Source organism: Leguminivora glycinivorella, chromosome 6 (genome assembly GCF_023078275.1).
Source record: "Leguminivora glycinivorella isolate SPB_JAAS2020 chromosome 6, LegGlyc_1.1, whole genome shotgun sequence".
Taxonomy (NCBI): Eukaryota; Metazoa; Arthropoda; class Insecta; order Lepidoptera; family Tortricidae; genus Leguminivora; species Leguminivora glycinivorella.
In genome coordinates this window covers 18181001-18197363 of record NC_062976.1, presented here as the reverse complement: position 1 = coordinate 18197363, position 16363 = coordinate 18181001, and the positions used below count along the sequence as shown (strand labels likewise).

At 39.4% G+C, this 16363-nt stretch overlaps 2 protein-coding genes across 2 annotated transcripts in view; both read left to right on the top strand.

The window, feature by feature from the left end:
* LOC125227496 (mitoguardin) overlaps nucleotides 1-13542 on the top strand; it is a 73416-nt gene extending 59874 nt beyond the window's left edge. The window contains exons 4-11 of the mRNA XM_048131825.1: nucleotides 6547-6713; nucleotides 6875-7063; nucleotides 7815-7924; nucleotides 8190-8358; nucleotides 9017-9121; nucleotides 10591-10719; nucleotides 12096-12266; nucleotides 12782-13542. Coding sequence (XP_047987782.1) covers nucleotides 6547-6713; nucleotides 6875-7063; nucleotides 7815-7924; nucleotides 8190-8358; nucleotides 9017-9121; nucleotides 10591-10719; nucleotides 12096-12266; nucleotides 12782-12925 — 1184 coding nt within the window. The 3' untranslated portion in view covers nucleotides 12926-13542. The remainder of the gene's footprint in view (nucleotides 1-6546; nucleotides 6714-6874; nucleotides 7064-7814; nucleotides 7925-8189; nucleotides 8359-9016; nucleotides 9122-10590; nucleotides 10720-12095; nucleotides 12267-12781) is intronic.
* Nucleotides 4149-6086, top strand: LOC125227498. The gene is made up of 3 exons (XM_048131830.1): nucleotides 4149-4632; nucleotides 4722-5031; nucleotides 5189-6086. The coding sequence occupies exons 1-3, from the start codon at nucleotides 4414-4416 to the stop codon at nucleotides 5476-5478; spliced, it is 819 nt and encodes a 272-aa protein (XP_047987787.1). The 5' UTR covers nucleotides 4149-4413; the 3' UTR covers nucleotides 5479-6086.
* Nucleotides 13543-16363: the final 2821 nt, after the last annotated feature.

Below are 16363 nucleotides of genomic sequence, written 5' to 3'. Positions count from 1 at the left end.
TTTGGCGACTACTTTCCCAAAATCATTCGTTCATTTCATTCTTTTCAAATGGCGACTGTCAGAGACGTCAAAGTAAAAAAGAAATAAAATCATTTGACATTAAAATGTAATGGCGTAAGAATTTGTTAAAGATAAAATATTGTTTGCATTTGTAATATAATGTGGGCTAATTACCATGGCCAATTAAATTGCTCGAGTGATTTCATAAAATAAGTCTAAATTTATCAACGCGCCATCAATTTACCTCAGGTCACCAAACGGTCGACAAACGGTCGCAAAATGATCGCATCGTACACGCGTGACCGAAAGCAGTGAATATTTATTATATTTTCAAAATGGCTTCATGTATTAATTTTTTCCAGGTATCCTCAAACTTTATAAACAATTAAATATGCCGTCGTACTCAGTTGCCCTCACTAAAGAAGATTAAAAAAAATTGTAACGTGCGTACCGAGCTGCTGGGTTGTAAAGGATCGGGGATCATATTATTATGGTCTTCTATAGAGCAACTAGTATTTTGCGGCATTTCACAATTGACACTTGTTGAAGTAGTCGTCATTAATATTACTATCAACATTAATTTCAGCGATCTGTACTTCTTAAGTCAAGATTTTTGTATAGATAAGTGTCTACAAATTTGTAATGTTAAAGAGACATAAATAAAACGTAGTAGAGTAAATAATGTGTTTTTTTTGCAACCCAAACAAAATACTTGTAGATACGAGTGCGGAAAAGAGGAAAATCGATACGAGTAGCGATAAATTAATACACGAACGAAGGGAGTGTTTTACTTCGACACGAGTTGTGAATGTCCTTTTCGCACGTGTATCGTACGACGATTTTCAGTACCTAAATCTAAGCTAAGAGTTTCGACCAGACAAGAAATGAATCATTGCTTGATTTGCTCGCACTACTGCGTTAGAAAAAGCAGCATCTGTACTGAAAAAAAACTATCATTGCGCAACAGAAATTCTATTAATATCACAGTAAATACTCTATTTCATTTGATTCCTACTTTTATTGTGTAAAGCAACACTACACTTCATTTTTATCAATAAGAATTAAAAATTATATATTTAATACATTAAGTAACTATAAAGTGCTTATCTATTTGTATTATCATTCTGCACTTTTCTTAACTTTCCCACATTTCTATAAAATGTCGAAGAGTGCTTAAATGGTCGTCGTCGTTTATTAATATTTAATTCGCTCATATTTAAATGATTCAAAGCAACCAGTCCACAACTTCACAAGACAGTTTGAGAAACCTTCGTATTTCAGATTGTCATTTGCGGATACAGTGGTTTAGGAGCAGTTCGGTAATCAGACCTACACATGTGTGTACAAATTCTGTCAATGTCACTGTCAGAAACCGTTCTGACAGTGACAATGACAGCCACAAATTCGTCCACATGTTGTTACCGTTATGTGTGCAAACCATCGACCTACAATAGGGACTGAGCTCACGCTTTTTTTGCCATACTAAATTGAACCTTATCACCTGCGCATAAAGGCGTTCTTGACTGACTAGCAAAAGTGTGTCCACATGAGAGGGTCAAAGTTGGGGCTGGTGTCCCTCTCGCACGTGTGACCAGTGTTAAAAAATTACTATAGTAGTAGTATTTTTACCTGTATGATAACTAAGTTTATAAACTTCTTAAATTATTTTCGTATTATATCGAGGCAAGGGTATTAATACCTTGTAACGAATTGGTAAGTCATTATTATGAAGCCATAAAACCAAAAAATTGCGCAATTATTAAAAACCTTTAATTGGGTATTAGTAGATTTGGTAGTAACTTTGAATATTGACTGGTATCCCCAAATGATGACAGTGATGACGTCATTCAAATGATTTTGATAGTGATAATAAGTGCGAGAGGGACACCAGCCCCAACTTTAACCTCTCATGTGGACACACTTTTTGGCCTAACAACTCATTCTGGTTTAATTATAATTCTGTGGTGCAAACGTCGACTAATAAAGTGTCGTTAAAAGTCATTCTGACAGTGACATTGACAGCCACAAATTCGTACACATTTTGTTACCGTAACGAGTGCACACGACGACTACATTTTGTTATTGTATCAATACGGTCGCATTGTTTGCACGACGTTACCACGCGTTATGTCACATTTGACAGTTAGTTACTGATTTGAAGATTTTGCGACTGAAATGGTTGTATGGGTATGGTTTTTCATTAGTCGCTGTTCAGTTAGTAATACATAAATATAATTATAATGTATGACGATTTAGGCCTGCCAGGCTGCCATACATAATAATATGCAGCTTGCACAACTGGCATGTCAGCCACATACAAAATTACTGGCAAATTAACTGGCATGCAAGCATTTTGTACGTGGCTGGCATGCCAGTTGTGGAAGCTACGGGAATGTGTTTCGGCCATTTAACAGAAACAAGCAAAGCTAAAATTACCGATGCATCTATTGCACCTGCTTTGAAAAATCGCGTACGAAATTTTAAGTTAATAGTAAAGCTAAATAAAAACTTCATTAAAACAGTTGATAATTAGTAACAAAAAACTACTAATTAGGTTTAGGTTAATTTAGTAATCTGTACGGACTAGGAAATGTTCTACTTTTATACATGCGAAGATGGATTTACTAGGCAGAGACCGTGTGGTACCTTATTAATAATAGATTTAAATATTAACTTCAAAAGTCTAATTTAGTCTATGCATATAAAAATCTGTAATCTCAATCTCAAAATGGCTTCACTAGACCATTATCGAGTGTTAGTGGGCATTTCTCGTTAAATTAATTATCGTGTGGGGATATAAAATTCAGGGTAAATTAATTAAGTCCCCGCATAAGCCGACACCCGAGTGCCGATTTACATGCGCGGCAGGTGCCGCCTTACGAAGACTGTTTACGTTATTAGTATGTATTTAATTTGTTTATATCAAAATAATTTAGACTTTTAGAGTGTACTTAATGATTATTAGTTTAAGTAGTTAATCATTTCTTATTATCCATTCATCGTATGTTTGTTTGCCAGACGCTCGGGGATTGAGAAAACTGCATGGATTCGATAACGTATTAAAACATGAACGTAGCACTTAAATCTCTGTTTTAATACAATTTTTTATAAAATTAATAAAGGTTAGGGGCTAGACAAGACCGCCCGTTGTGTGACGGTGACGCAGTGCAGTGGGCAATTGGGGACGCCACTATCGGCTTAGCGCCCAACTTTTTTTGAACGTTATGGCCGCTGTACACACATGGCCAACAGTTCCACCAACCCCCTTGGCCATGTGTGTAGAGGGCTACTTGGCCGTAAGTTGGCAGTTGGCGCTTGCGCTTGCCGGCCAACCGATTCGTGTCGGTTTTTTGTCCACACATCAAAGGATCTTGGCGCCAATGGCCAACTGCGTTTACACGTTGGCGCTTCATTCAGTTGGTCGTCAGCCGTCAGAGAGGACGGTAGTGAAATATTTACGAAAATAATAAGTTTATCTATGTCAATAATAGTGTAGATTTTAGGAAATAAAATAACCTTGCAAATGTTTAATGTATTTCCTAAAAAAGATAAATGTTCTTATCATAATATTAAAAAAATTGTTAATATTTCAAATAATTTAATTTTACTACGGGGTTATTATTTTTTAATCAAATTTTTCTGTCAATGTCTATGATCTAGAATTTCCTAGACTTTTCCATTCCACGTCCATCTTTCATGAAGAGCCAATGCCAAGTGATTGGTTCGCCAATGTGTAAACAGCGGCTCTTATCTTGGCCAAGGGGTTTCACAAAGGGCTGGTGGAACCGTTGGCCATGTGTGTACAGGGGCCATTACATCAGAGAAAAGAGACTACATTTATTATTTATCTATGGTTACATTTAGTAAAGAATATGATTTAGCGCCATCTATTGTGTGTATGACTAAACGTAAAACCAACATAGTAGATTTATTAGTTAAGCTACTCAACGCTAGATAGCGCTGATAGGAATGAGAAAATTGTATATTGCTAACGCTAACAGCATTTTTAAGTGTAAATTTATAGAATAATTTTATAAAAATAATAAATATTTGATTTTCGAAATGAATGGATACAGTTTTCGAACTTATAACTTTTATTTTTGTTTGTACCTGACTTCACGTTGTTTGACATTGGTTTGACGTAAGAAAAGTCGCCATTACATATCGCGATTACGATTATTTATTTCTTTCATTTCAATAACGATTTGTGAAAGAAATAGCTTGTGTCAAACAAATGGAACAAAATAGCGGGAGATAATAATTTTGTTTAAGTTTTCTAAATTACTTAAAGTTTCACAACAGTAACTGCAGTGTTTTCGACAAAAATACTGTAATTCTATAGCGTTTTAAATTTAAAAACGTCCATATCAATTGGATAGCATTTTTAATACTTGTTTACAAGTTAAATAATAAATGGCTCCACCACGAAGGATTTCTAGAGAGCAGTTGGAAGTAATGATAGATTTTCTTGAGCAAAATAAAGGGATGTGCATGGGGGCTCCTTCAAACGGTACTATGGCTTCCGCGGCCACCAGTGCCCACAACGCTGTGCGACAGACTTGGCACGAACTCGGCAAACTGCTCAATGCGGTACCGGGAGGGGCTTTGAAAACTGCTGATGGTTGGAAAAAGGTACCTGTACCATGCCACGTAAATAAACATTTCTTACCTTTCTTTATTCTGTTTCATTACTGACTTACTAATAAAACTTATCTTTACAGTACTGGTTTGAATGGCGTCATAAGAGTAGAAAAAAGGCAAATGATGCTAGAAGGTTTGAAGAAAATCCTCATGGTGGTCCAAGCAGGTTTGCTCCACTAAATGACCTGGAAGTCAGAGTATTAGCACTAAGCGGCAGCAATTTAGTGAGATCAAAGTCAAAACCTATCAAAGAACTAGAAAACATGTTGGCCGATAATTCTGACAGTGACCCCATTGGGCATCATTCTCCAGAACATATAAAAGCTGAGCCACTGCCTATACACAAAGTACACAAAAAAAGGAGTTCAACCAAAGGATCTACAGCACCTGGTAAGTTTCTAAAGAAATGTTTATTTACAATACATAAAAAATTATGGTGGAATTATTATTTAATAGACACAATTACTTAGTCAAAGTTGATTCCTGTGTTAGATGTGTAAATTGAGTTACTTACCAAAACCTAAAATACTTTTTTACCATTTCACAGATGAAGCCAGATCTAGCACACCGCCTCCACAATGGGCTTTAGAACTGGAAGAAAGAAGAATTGCAGCCGAGGAGCGCATGGCTGCAGCGTTAGAGTCCATAGCATCCATCATGAGGCTTCAAGAAGAGCGGAGATCCATGCTAGACGAGAGGCTAGCAGACACATTAACATCCGTTGCTGGAAACTTCCAAGAACTCAATAGTGGAATACAAGAAGCTGTGATGCACCTGCAAAGGTTACATCCGGTTCAGTCAAATGGGCCTGATATCAAAGATCATGTTTTCATTTAGCTACAGTGTTCACACTAGGATGGCAGCATTATTAATACAATAATATTTATCATCTAGTCAAGATCAATTAAAATTAAGTTGTTTTAAAGAACAAATGGAACGATAACCGAACCTCAAAATTAAATTTTTTGAAAAAACCCCTGACATAGTGGACCGATTTTCATGAAACATGGCTAAGAACACTCCTGACTAACTCAGCTTTCAAACAAAGAAAAATCTAAATCGGTTAATCCGTTCAGAAGCTACGATGCCACAGACAGACAAATAGACAGACAGATCAAACTGATAACACCCCATCGTTGGGGGTTAAAATGTAGAGCGCATACCATAGAAATTTATAAGGCATGGCTGTAATGATGTTGTTGCTGTATTAAAAAAAAAGTGAAGGCTGGCGCCTTCAATGTTACACTGTGAACTATATAAAATCAATGTACTTAAAAGTTAAATTAGATTGAAATGGATTGTAATTTTATTTAAGATGAGACAACAATAATATAAAACTTTAATAATAATTTAATTGTAAAAGGATATCATAATTGATTTAAAGACTGGTTGACCCTAGTTTATTATGTTATTATCTGCATAATAAATCAATTATTTAAAAAAAAGGCTTGTTTTAATGGAGTACGATACATAATACATACGTAACTACTGATATATGAAGATAAAGTAGGCAAAAACCCACCACCATTGGATCGCTCACCCAGTGCTTGCTCTTCCAACTGAGCTACCAAGACGCCATCCGATACAGCGAATATTTCCACATACCTATAAATAAATTAATGTAGACGAATTAGTTGTTCCTTTGAATTAATAAACTGGTGGCAGAATGTCTAAACCAGATCATGTGGAAAATATAGGGAGAGCCCTCTATGCAATAGTCGACATACCTTTTTTGGGTGGCAAGATAAGTAGAAATAAGAAAGATTAAAAACGTTCACGACTTACTTACTTTTTCTTGTTAATTCATGCCCTTTCTCAATGTCCTTCAAATCTTGTGATTGTCATTAAATTGCTCGTACTTAAATGAAGTTAAATGTTACGTAAACTTTTGTTTTCATCTTCCAGGCATGGAGGCCCTGGAGACAAGTATCAACTACTGGGAAGACGCGCTGGCAGCGTTCTCACTTGGCGCCCGAGGCGGCGTGTCGGGCACGCTGGCGCTCACCTCACCCGAGGAAGCGGAGTTCTGTCGGGAGATCCAGGATCTGCTGCAGAACGCGTACCTGCTACAGGTATGTTCCTAGTTTATGGTGGCCTTAAAGACAGCATCAATTACTTGGAGATCCTCAGTCTAACCTAACAAATCTATTGCAGCAACGCAGTAGGTATATACTTACTTATAAAAGCTTTATGTTTTGTTTCATTGCGATCAATATCCGTCTTTGAATTACAGGAACGGTGCGAGCTGCTGTTCCTCGACCAGCGCTCCGTGTTGTTCCGGTCGGAAAGCGGCGGCGGCGGCGACGCGGGCTCGGGCGGCGCGGGGCGGCGGTCGCGGCTGCTGTCCACGCACACCGGCTCCTCGCACACGCGCCGCGAGCACCACTCCAGCGCGGAGTCCTTCGCGTCCGCGGAGGATCAGGTCACACTTTACACTGCTTCCCTCCATATCAAACATAACATGACCAATTGGTTTGGACTCCAAGCACACCGGTTGTCCGGTCCACACACGCACATGCTCCTTGCACTCGCGGCACGAGCACCACTCCAGCGCGGAGTCCTTCGCGTCCGCGGAGGATCAGGTCACACTCACTTTGCACTGCTTACCATCATAGCCGACTTGGACGCCGCAAGGCAACGCTCACGTCTTCTATGCGTGCAAACTTACTCCTTGCACACGTGGTTCGAGCACCACTAATATAGCGCGGAGTTCTTCGCGTCCGCGGAGGATCAGGTCACTCTCGTTCCATCCTAGATAACGAGCATACCTAATAGAGATACCAGTGGTCTCGAAAAGGGCTAACAAGGACTGTCCACGCACACGCGCTGCAAGGATTAAGTAGTTCATATTCGATAATGATACTTTACATACCAAGATCAGCAACTTCAGACCACGGACTGGACAAATGCGGCCGGTAGATGACCACCAACAAGCCCCCAGACGTCTGGCTAGACGGTTTCAAACCTCAGTGAGTTCAGAACTCACTGCCGATCCACAAAAATTACAACCGCACTATATGGCCCCTACCTAACATATCGATTTCGAATAATAGTTTGCACGGAATTTCATCTCGTTAAGATACAAGTTACTCAATTCGCTCTAAGATGGATGTGTTAACATAACACAGACTGCAACAAGCACCATTATTTACTCATCTTGTGTTTTATTTCAGGTAGCAGATTTAAGAGAATTCGACGACCTGAAAGATGACCTGCCTGAAGTAGAAAACTTAGAATTATATCAATTAGGTGTCAAACAGTTAGAAATCGGCATTCCTTACAGGTAAGTTTTATTTAGAACTCCATTTATGACATAAAGAAACTACAGTAAAAGGTGATAAGTTATTCAACGACATAAATAAAGTCTTCTATAATTAGCCGGGTCTACACAGAGCCAGGCAATTTCCTCGCGCAGCAAACGTGCCATTGCCTCACGACGTGGCTCTCTGTGTGTACCCGGCTATTCATGCAAGTATTTTCATATTTGTGGCATGATCGGAGAAGTCCTGTACCTACTACCTACTACACACTTTTAATATGATTTACAGAACTCTTCGCACGGACGTAGTACAATGCGCGTCGGACTCGGAGTTCCTGTGTAAACTGCACGCGCTGCGACTAGCGTTGGCCGTGGTGTTCCGCGCGCCCGCCAACTGGGCGTGGTTCGTGGACGCGGGCCGCCAGGTGCTCACCGACCTGCTGCTCTACGCGGACAAGGTAACACCTGTCGAATCAGGCTACTTCAACTACCTCATATCACCTTTAGGGCCCATTTAGACGGTGTAGGAGAGAATTTTATTACATCGCGGTATTTGATGGCTGTGCAAAATTGTATTATGTAACCTCAACGAGTTCGCACGCCTTCTAAAACGGCCTTACTCGTATAAGTACCTACCTTTTTGCGATGACGATGAATGAAATAGCCTTTGTTTGATAAGAAAGGCCCTTTAACTTGGCGTCAGATGAAAAATCTGGTAGGTATGTCAAATATGTATAACATAGGTTACATACTCGTCTGTCTGAGCTAGTGCAACATCAAACTAGTCCAAGCGCGGATCCAGCTTCGTACCCAGGGGGGGGGGGTCACGTGGTAAAGGCCCGGGGCCCCAGAGGGGGGGGGGTCACGTGGTCTATTTGTATGGCCAACTAATGCTCCAGGGAGGGGTTATGACCCCCATGACCCCCCCTGGATCCGCGCATGAACTATTCGCAAAATGAACAACTAGAACTCTATCTTATTTGGCACGTGTAAATACTGTCTCTGGCGAGATAAGACTATTAATTATGATCACGAGCAAGAGATCAAGAACTCATGAGTCATGATTATATTATGCTCTTGGACATTTATTGATAATAACGGTTTTTGGTGTTTCAGGAACCTAAAGAATTTCTAGTTGCATATGAAGAAATGGTTACGTGGACGTCAGATCCCGCGAACTGGGTCACAATCGAAAGCGAACTTTCCAGTAAAGGAGTTAAAGTAAGTTTTTCTTTGATTGTTGATTAAGCTATTCTTTAACAAAAGTTCTTAGATTAATACATTCCTTGAGCAAGCTTGAGCAAGGCAAGTGATGGGTTGCCTCGAGCAAGTCGCTAGTGCTCGAGCAGCCCAACAGGCAGGATCGCCATGGAATGTTGGGGTGTTACCGGAGGTAATGACAAGTCAAGACTCAGGGAATAACTGTATATTTATTTGAAGATACACCGGGTTTATATACTACATAGGGTATTATCTAATTATGAACTAATGGGGAGTTATCATGGTATCTATTTCAAGATAGTATGTGATCATATTTTAAAGGTTATGATTGTACATGATAGCATAATTTAATGATCTTTAAAGGTCTCTATCTATGTGTGGGTGTATGACGCTGCTATGACTGTGACCTTGATCTGTCTTACCGTACGTAGGTACAAATTATCCAATCCACCTGAAAATAATCCCTTAAATAAAATCCCTTACTATCTAATCTACCTCTAAGTACCTGAACCCGTCAGTTTCACCTTTTTCTGATGTCCATAAAGGGTACAGATGTAGTGCGAAAAGCGTTTCCTTCGTATTTTTACGGAAACTTACGAACGTGTCATGCTATTTCAGTCAGTCTCAGCACAAGACGTACTGACACTGTCTGAACTAGCATGACAAAAACGAACGTCTCCGGAAAATTAAGAAGGAAAATCTTTTCGCACTACATCTGTACTTCCTGTTGAAATTCTCTCTTGTAACAATTTCTATTTATTTTTCTTTTGTTTGTTTTTCAATAAAGACTAGATATTATTTTAGGAATTAAAAAAAAGTCCTATTTATTTATTTAATCTTTATTGCACGAAAGAAAAATCTTGCAGTGCAAAAAGGCGGACTTATTGTTCCAGATTTGTAAGTTCACATTTTTGACATATTTGTTTTGAAGTATGTTGCGATGTGGCTAAGACGTATCGTTTGCCAAATCTAACGATTAATTTCGAGTTGGTTGAATCGATTAGGTCCTATGTACAAGAAATTTCTATCAACTTAATGAAATGTCATTTGAATCGAAATGACAGACTGTGCCACAGCACTAGTTTAAAAATAAAAATGAATGATAAATGACATAATAAGTAAATCCTGGGTGATAAATTAATATCGTAAAATACTCACTAACGAAAATCCGCAAAAATGTAACATGTGTTAGATTATTTTTAAAGTAAGCGAAATATTGTTTTTAAGTACTTGATTTTTTTAAATATTACTACAGGATTTTATTTAAAATTTCATTAGGTTGAGCGAGTTTACGTTTTGTGGTCGCTGTCATGTGTCAAAAAGAGATTCTTACAAATCTGGGACAATAATGCTTTAAAGCATTCTCTACCAGTCAACATCGAGGCTAAGCAGAGAGACTGAGCGGTGCTACAATTACAACAGTAAAATCAAAACAAAGCCCTCTTGTTAACCATGAAGTGTCCTTGCAGGTGCTGTCCTTCTACGACGTGGTGCTGGACTACATCCTGCTGGACGCCTTCGAGGACCTGGAGGCGCCGCCGTCGTCCGTGCTCGCCGTCGTGCGCAACCGGTGGCTTTCAGACGGGTTCAAAGAGAGCGTAAGCTATATTATACCTCTGTCATAAATACCTACATTTTCACATTATAAAAATTATTACAATATTTTACAGTACAGATGGCTGTTTTTTTACGCACTAGTGCGAGAAGTGGTTCATTATATGCCAGGTCGAAACTTCGGAGGGTCATGTGTACTGAAAAACTTCGTTCGATACACGTGCGAAAAGGAAATTGGTAACTTGTGTCGATTTAAAACGCTCCCTTCAGTCGTGTTTTAACTTATCGCCACTCGTTTCGAACTTCCTTTTTCTCGCATTTGTATCGTAATGTACTATTTCGTTCAGATACCTTCTTTTTAGGGTTCCGTACCAAAAAGGTACAAAAGGAACCCTTATGGTGTGACTCTGTTCGTCTGTATGTCTGCCACATTTAAACTGACGTTTACTAATGTTACTAAAGCTCAAGACCATCTCAAGACTGTTAGTGGGGTGCGCTTACGTCAGATTTCGATAGGCGAGTCCCTAAAGAAATATTCGGCAAGTAATCCACAGTGGTGAGTCGAACTCCTGCCCTGCCCGCAAGCCCTGAGAACAGAAAACACAAGCTCTCTAGGTACAGCTTGACAAAATAGAGTAGAAATGGAACTATTTATTTTATCTCTCTGTTTATTTAAACATATTTTTAGCTGAAACATGGTAAATTATATCAAACCATATTGAACCTTATTAAATTTTATTTTATAATTAATTACCTATTGCTAACATAGGTACGACTTGTAACTTTTTGTTATTAAAAAAGATTAGTTTGTTTGTTTATCATAGCAACACTGTTCGTTCTCACTGAGAATTATGTGTCTAAATCTGTCAAAATAGTTGCTACGTGCAAAACGATTTACATAGACGGTTCTACTAGAGTTGTGCCTGCCCGTTCACTGAAAAGATCGCTCCCAACTAGTACGATCTCCGAAGTGTACTAGGCTAGTTCGTTCTTTTAGGACATTTAGTACAGTAGTACACCGAGAGAGTGAGAGACAAATTGTGCATTTAGTCTACAGTGACGCTCGCTCGTACTAGCCGAGAGCTGATCGGCCGTTTTCGCGCGCACTCGGTCCGAGTCAGTCGGTTATATTTCGGTTGCGGTCGGATCACACGGGTCGCTTTGCTGTCATTGTCACTACTCGGCTCTTCGTTCCTTTCGCTCCTAATTCTGTTGCGCGTGTGTGAGTGTACTAAATGTACTAGAGAGCATAATGATTTGGGATTAGTTCGGTCTAGTACAGTGCAGGGAATCGTGTCTTTTGTACTATTAGTACATGTCCTCCACAAGCCTATTTTCTACTCTTTTTCGCCAGGCTGTATTCAAGATGAAAGTAGGAACAATTTAGTAAAAAAATATTAATTTTTATCTATTGTTTTAGGCGCTGACAACAGCAGTATGGTCAGTGATCAAGGCGAAGCGGCGCTACCTTCAGTTCCCGGACGGGTTCATGGCGCACTTCTACTCCATCTCCGAGCACCTGCTGCCCGTGCTCGTGTGGGGCTTCCTCGGCCCGCACGAGCGGCTCAAGGAAGTGTGCCACGCCTTCCAGGTGAGTCACACCCGTGGTAGCACTGCTGCGGCTTCCAGACGGTTCTACTCCATGCCAGGACTCGTGAGCGCCTGATGGGAATATGACGTAGGCACTAGTAGGTAATGAGGAGGCACACTGACATTTTATCCTGCCAGGCGGCGCCTGTGCAAGTGTCTAGGCATGTCACTGTCATTCATATGTGAGAGAGAGAAAAAACATATCGTCTTCTCGCCCTCACGTATGGACTAATAGGGTGGCGCCATCTGTCATAACCTTTGAGTGTGCCTCCTCAATCTCCTCATTACCATTTGGTCACTATTAACCCCCTTGGAATTAGACCGGTTTCTTCACAATGTTTTCCTTCACCGAAAAGAAAACAAAAATATCAATTGACATCTCGTACACAAGACCTCATTGGCACGGCTTCAGTTTAAACGCGCGAAAACTGGATTGAAAGCTGCGCTCTAAGCGCTAGGCTATCAGCGCTTCCTAGAGGTACGACTATGAAAATATCGATATTATATTAATTCCAGGCGGAGATCGTCGGGTTCATCGCCGACCTGTTCAGCTTCCAGCGCTCGCGCTACACCGCGGTGGAGGAGCTGGCCGCGGACGTCATGCAGCATGCGCGCGCGCGCGCCGCCGCCATCACGGACAAGCTCGCCGACCGCGCCTGAACACGAACACGCTACGCCGAACTCTACCCGCAATATCGATATTAGGTACATAGATCCACGAGGAGATCGTCGGATTCATCGCCGACCTGTTCAGCTTCCAGCGCTCGCGCTACACCACGGTGGACGAGCTGGCGGCTGACGTCATGTCACCGACAAACTAGCCGACCGCGTCGGAACACGCCTCTATTGAGAGGGTGCAGGTAGTGCCTGATGTGCCACAAGTTTGAACGGGAATCATGCCATCGGAGAACCGGCCGATTCTTATGAGCGTCAGTATCAACTCTGGGCGCTTGGCGCATTGCTGAGTAGATTCCGACGCTCAAAAGATGCAAGTTTAATCGGCAAAGTGTTATGCCATTGTAGGGCCACCCCGCCCCACCCCAGCGTCTTTTGAGCGTCGACATCCAGTCATCCTTATGAAAAATGTCGTAGTTGTGCAGCATAGAATTCGGGAAACAATATACAATACGCCAACTCTGGTCCCTGAGTGGTTTCAGGTAGAGCCTGCTGTTTCATGGCAAAGGTAAACGGGATTTATGCCACCCTATCATCGTTGGCAACCGCTTTTGAGCGTAGCATGGGGTCAACTCTATGGTAGCTGCTTGGCGCCAAGTAGACATAATTAAATTTAATTTTTAACAAGCAGAAACGTCTGCTAACGATTCTAAACATTTTTATATTAAAGGAAAAATTGGAAACCGCCGGAAGCGTAAATTTTTCCAATTTTTCCTTTAATATAAAAATGTTTAGACATAATTACGTGCCTACACCATTGTCCACATCCTTCTCTCATCGTCATTGACTGAGTAGACATCAACACTCAAAATATTCAAAAACTACTACCTACCTAAACTAAATGAGAATTGTGAGCGTCGGCATTATAGAACTCTATGGCAGCTACTTTTTTCGACGTTTGGGGTATCTCAACGATCTCACCTACCATACCATATGTAATGCAGATATATTGAATGGCAACTAAGTTTATGTAGCTCCATCTTCACACGGATTGGTAAACTTGCCTAAAAGATCTGTTCGTTAACATCATTTCACAAAACGGCTGCTTTAATTAAGGTTAAGGTGATAGTTATAAATCGTGGGTTAGTAGTAATAATAACAATAAGTAGTTTAGAGGGCCAAGCCTTAAATTATGACCTTTTGCTTTAGCTATCAGGCAGGCAAACATGGTCGCGCGATAAATGATGAAACATCAGGCCCTCCCTATCGAATTTACAAATAGTGCGATAGGGTATGATATTTTATCATTTATCGCACGACCTTGCTTGCCTGCCAGATTTATGTAGGTAATTTACTGAGCTCAGGAATATTTATCCATTCAGGAGTATTTTGACATTCCTAATGCTATAGGCTAGGCATGCCGGTACGTTATCTAATTTATATTTACAATTTTGTTCTTGCCTTAAGCTTATCCAGCCGAGTTACTCAATCAATGTTAATAAAAAAAATACCCACAAATAGGTAAATAGACTACTCCTATTTTTTTTTTCCAAAATCTGCTTAGCAAATAATTTTAAGGCATAAAAGAGTGTCAGAAATAACTAAATTGAACCCTATCAATTTCAAAGTTCAATATTATATTATATGGGAAATAACAGAATTTTCTTTGCTTAAAAGGCTTAAGATTTTCAATTTAAACAATTGAGAGCCAATTAAAATAATGATTTGATGTGTATATCATCAAAACGTATCTTGTGAACCTTAATGCAAGTCGTTAAGGTATATAACTTATCAGCGTCCCTAACTTCATTATTATAGCATTCATTTGTATTGCATAGATGCGAGTGACAAGATCTATGCTGTATTTAGTACAATATTAGATGTAAGTTGAAAGTGTGTAATTGCTTTATATCCTGGTGACTATTGGCAGTGCTTGTATTTTAGGTGCTATTATTACTAATTAGGAAACCCCCAGAATTGTATCCTCCTAAGGCCCAAGGTCCTAACAGTAGCACTTATTTAGTTACATTAAATTCAAATCCTATCAAATTGGAACAGAGTGCATTCGTTGACAACACAAGCTCGATTCTCTGCAGATGCACCAGATTAAAATTTCTATGGCAAAGTTGGATTGGAATTTTCATTTATATGGCTGGGCCTTAGGAAGATACATCTGGCGTGGAAATTGATACTCGTGGCCCGTTTCACAAAACTGCAAGCGGAAGTACCTTTTCAACTTGTCATATTAGAAAGAGATTTTCACTTGTAACTTCGTGAAATTGGCCCCTGACAGTGTTTTTTTATAAAAAGTAACAGCCAGGTACGATTTTATTTAATTTTCTCCTCACTAGCTCGGAAACACGTGTTTTGTCCTTTAATACCAGCGGGTAAAAACGCATTTTATCCACTAGTGGGTAAAGTAATTTGACCTTAAATAAAGTCAAATTAACTGCTTTAAAATTAATAAAAGTTGGTGAATCTAGTAATAAAGATGATTTACCACCTGTGGAACTACTGGAAGCAGTGATAAACGCATTTTTTGCGTTGTAGTTTCCTCGCTGTAGTGAGGGGAAAAGTTTTGTGTTACACTCGGGTGCAAATGTATTTTACTTCTCGTGTGTTAAAATACAACTTTGCCCCCTTGTATAACAAATAACTATTATTTACGGTGTTATTTACCCCCCTAAAAACAACTACTTAATCTTTGCTAGCTACTCATTGGTAGTATAACTCATTGCCTTCCTGTTATTAAAATAGCTATTAATAAAAATGAAATAAGTGACAATGACAAATTTATAAATTAATACTGCCCAATCTATGCATTGTCTTGCATTCCATTTTGACATGTAATGTATAATCTTTAATGAATTTTGGCATTTATGTATTTAATTATTATTATCAACTGGAGATTCACTTTCACTGTTATTTTTCAACTTGAACAACACAATAGTGCTCTGCTCTGGTAGCTGACATAATTATCATAGGAAATAATTAAGTAGTTCTGGTATAGGTATGAGAAGTGATCTAAACGTCGTAAACAATATCAAAAGCAGGTAGGTAAAACACGATCGCACCGCACCGCGACCTTGAAAACTTTTCGCGTAAGACCGAGTAAAAATAACTCTTTCTACCTTAGTGCGGTGCGGTCGTGTGTTAGCACTAGACGAGATAAAACGTAAACTATACTAGCAGATTGTGGCTTAAGACCACTGAAAACCATTTCTAAACCATTCTTTGGATGACGTTTAGTTTACTTCATATTTATTACCTTACCTAATACGTAGGTATTTTACTCCCCAAAAGATTAAATTGACAATATTATACGCATTTTGCTAGATCAAGTCTGAAATGTATAGAAAAGTGTATAAGCTCAATCTGTTGAGTAGCCTGTAAATTCATTTTTATAGCAATAAATAAAATTATATATGGTCATATTTATTGTTAATTTATAAATATCAATATAAAGAAAAACTAACTTGGTGG

What these genes read in the sequence shown, in the direction of transcription:
- LOC125227498 (XM_048131830.1), top strand. Translation starts at nt 4,414, where the DNA reads ATGGCTCCACCACGAAGGATTTCTAGAGAGCAGTTGGAAGTAATGATA. An exon ending in CTGCTGATGGTTGGAAAAAG is followed by an intron (nt 4,633 to 4,721) that starts GTACCTGTACCA and finishes TTATCTTTACAG; the next exon opens with TACTGGTTTGAATGGCGTCA. An exon ending in CAAAGGATCTACAGCACCTG is followed by an intron (nt 5,032 to 5,188) that starts GTAAGTTTCTAA and finishes ACCATTTCACAG; the next exon opens with ATGAAGCCAGATCTAGCACA.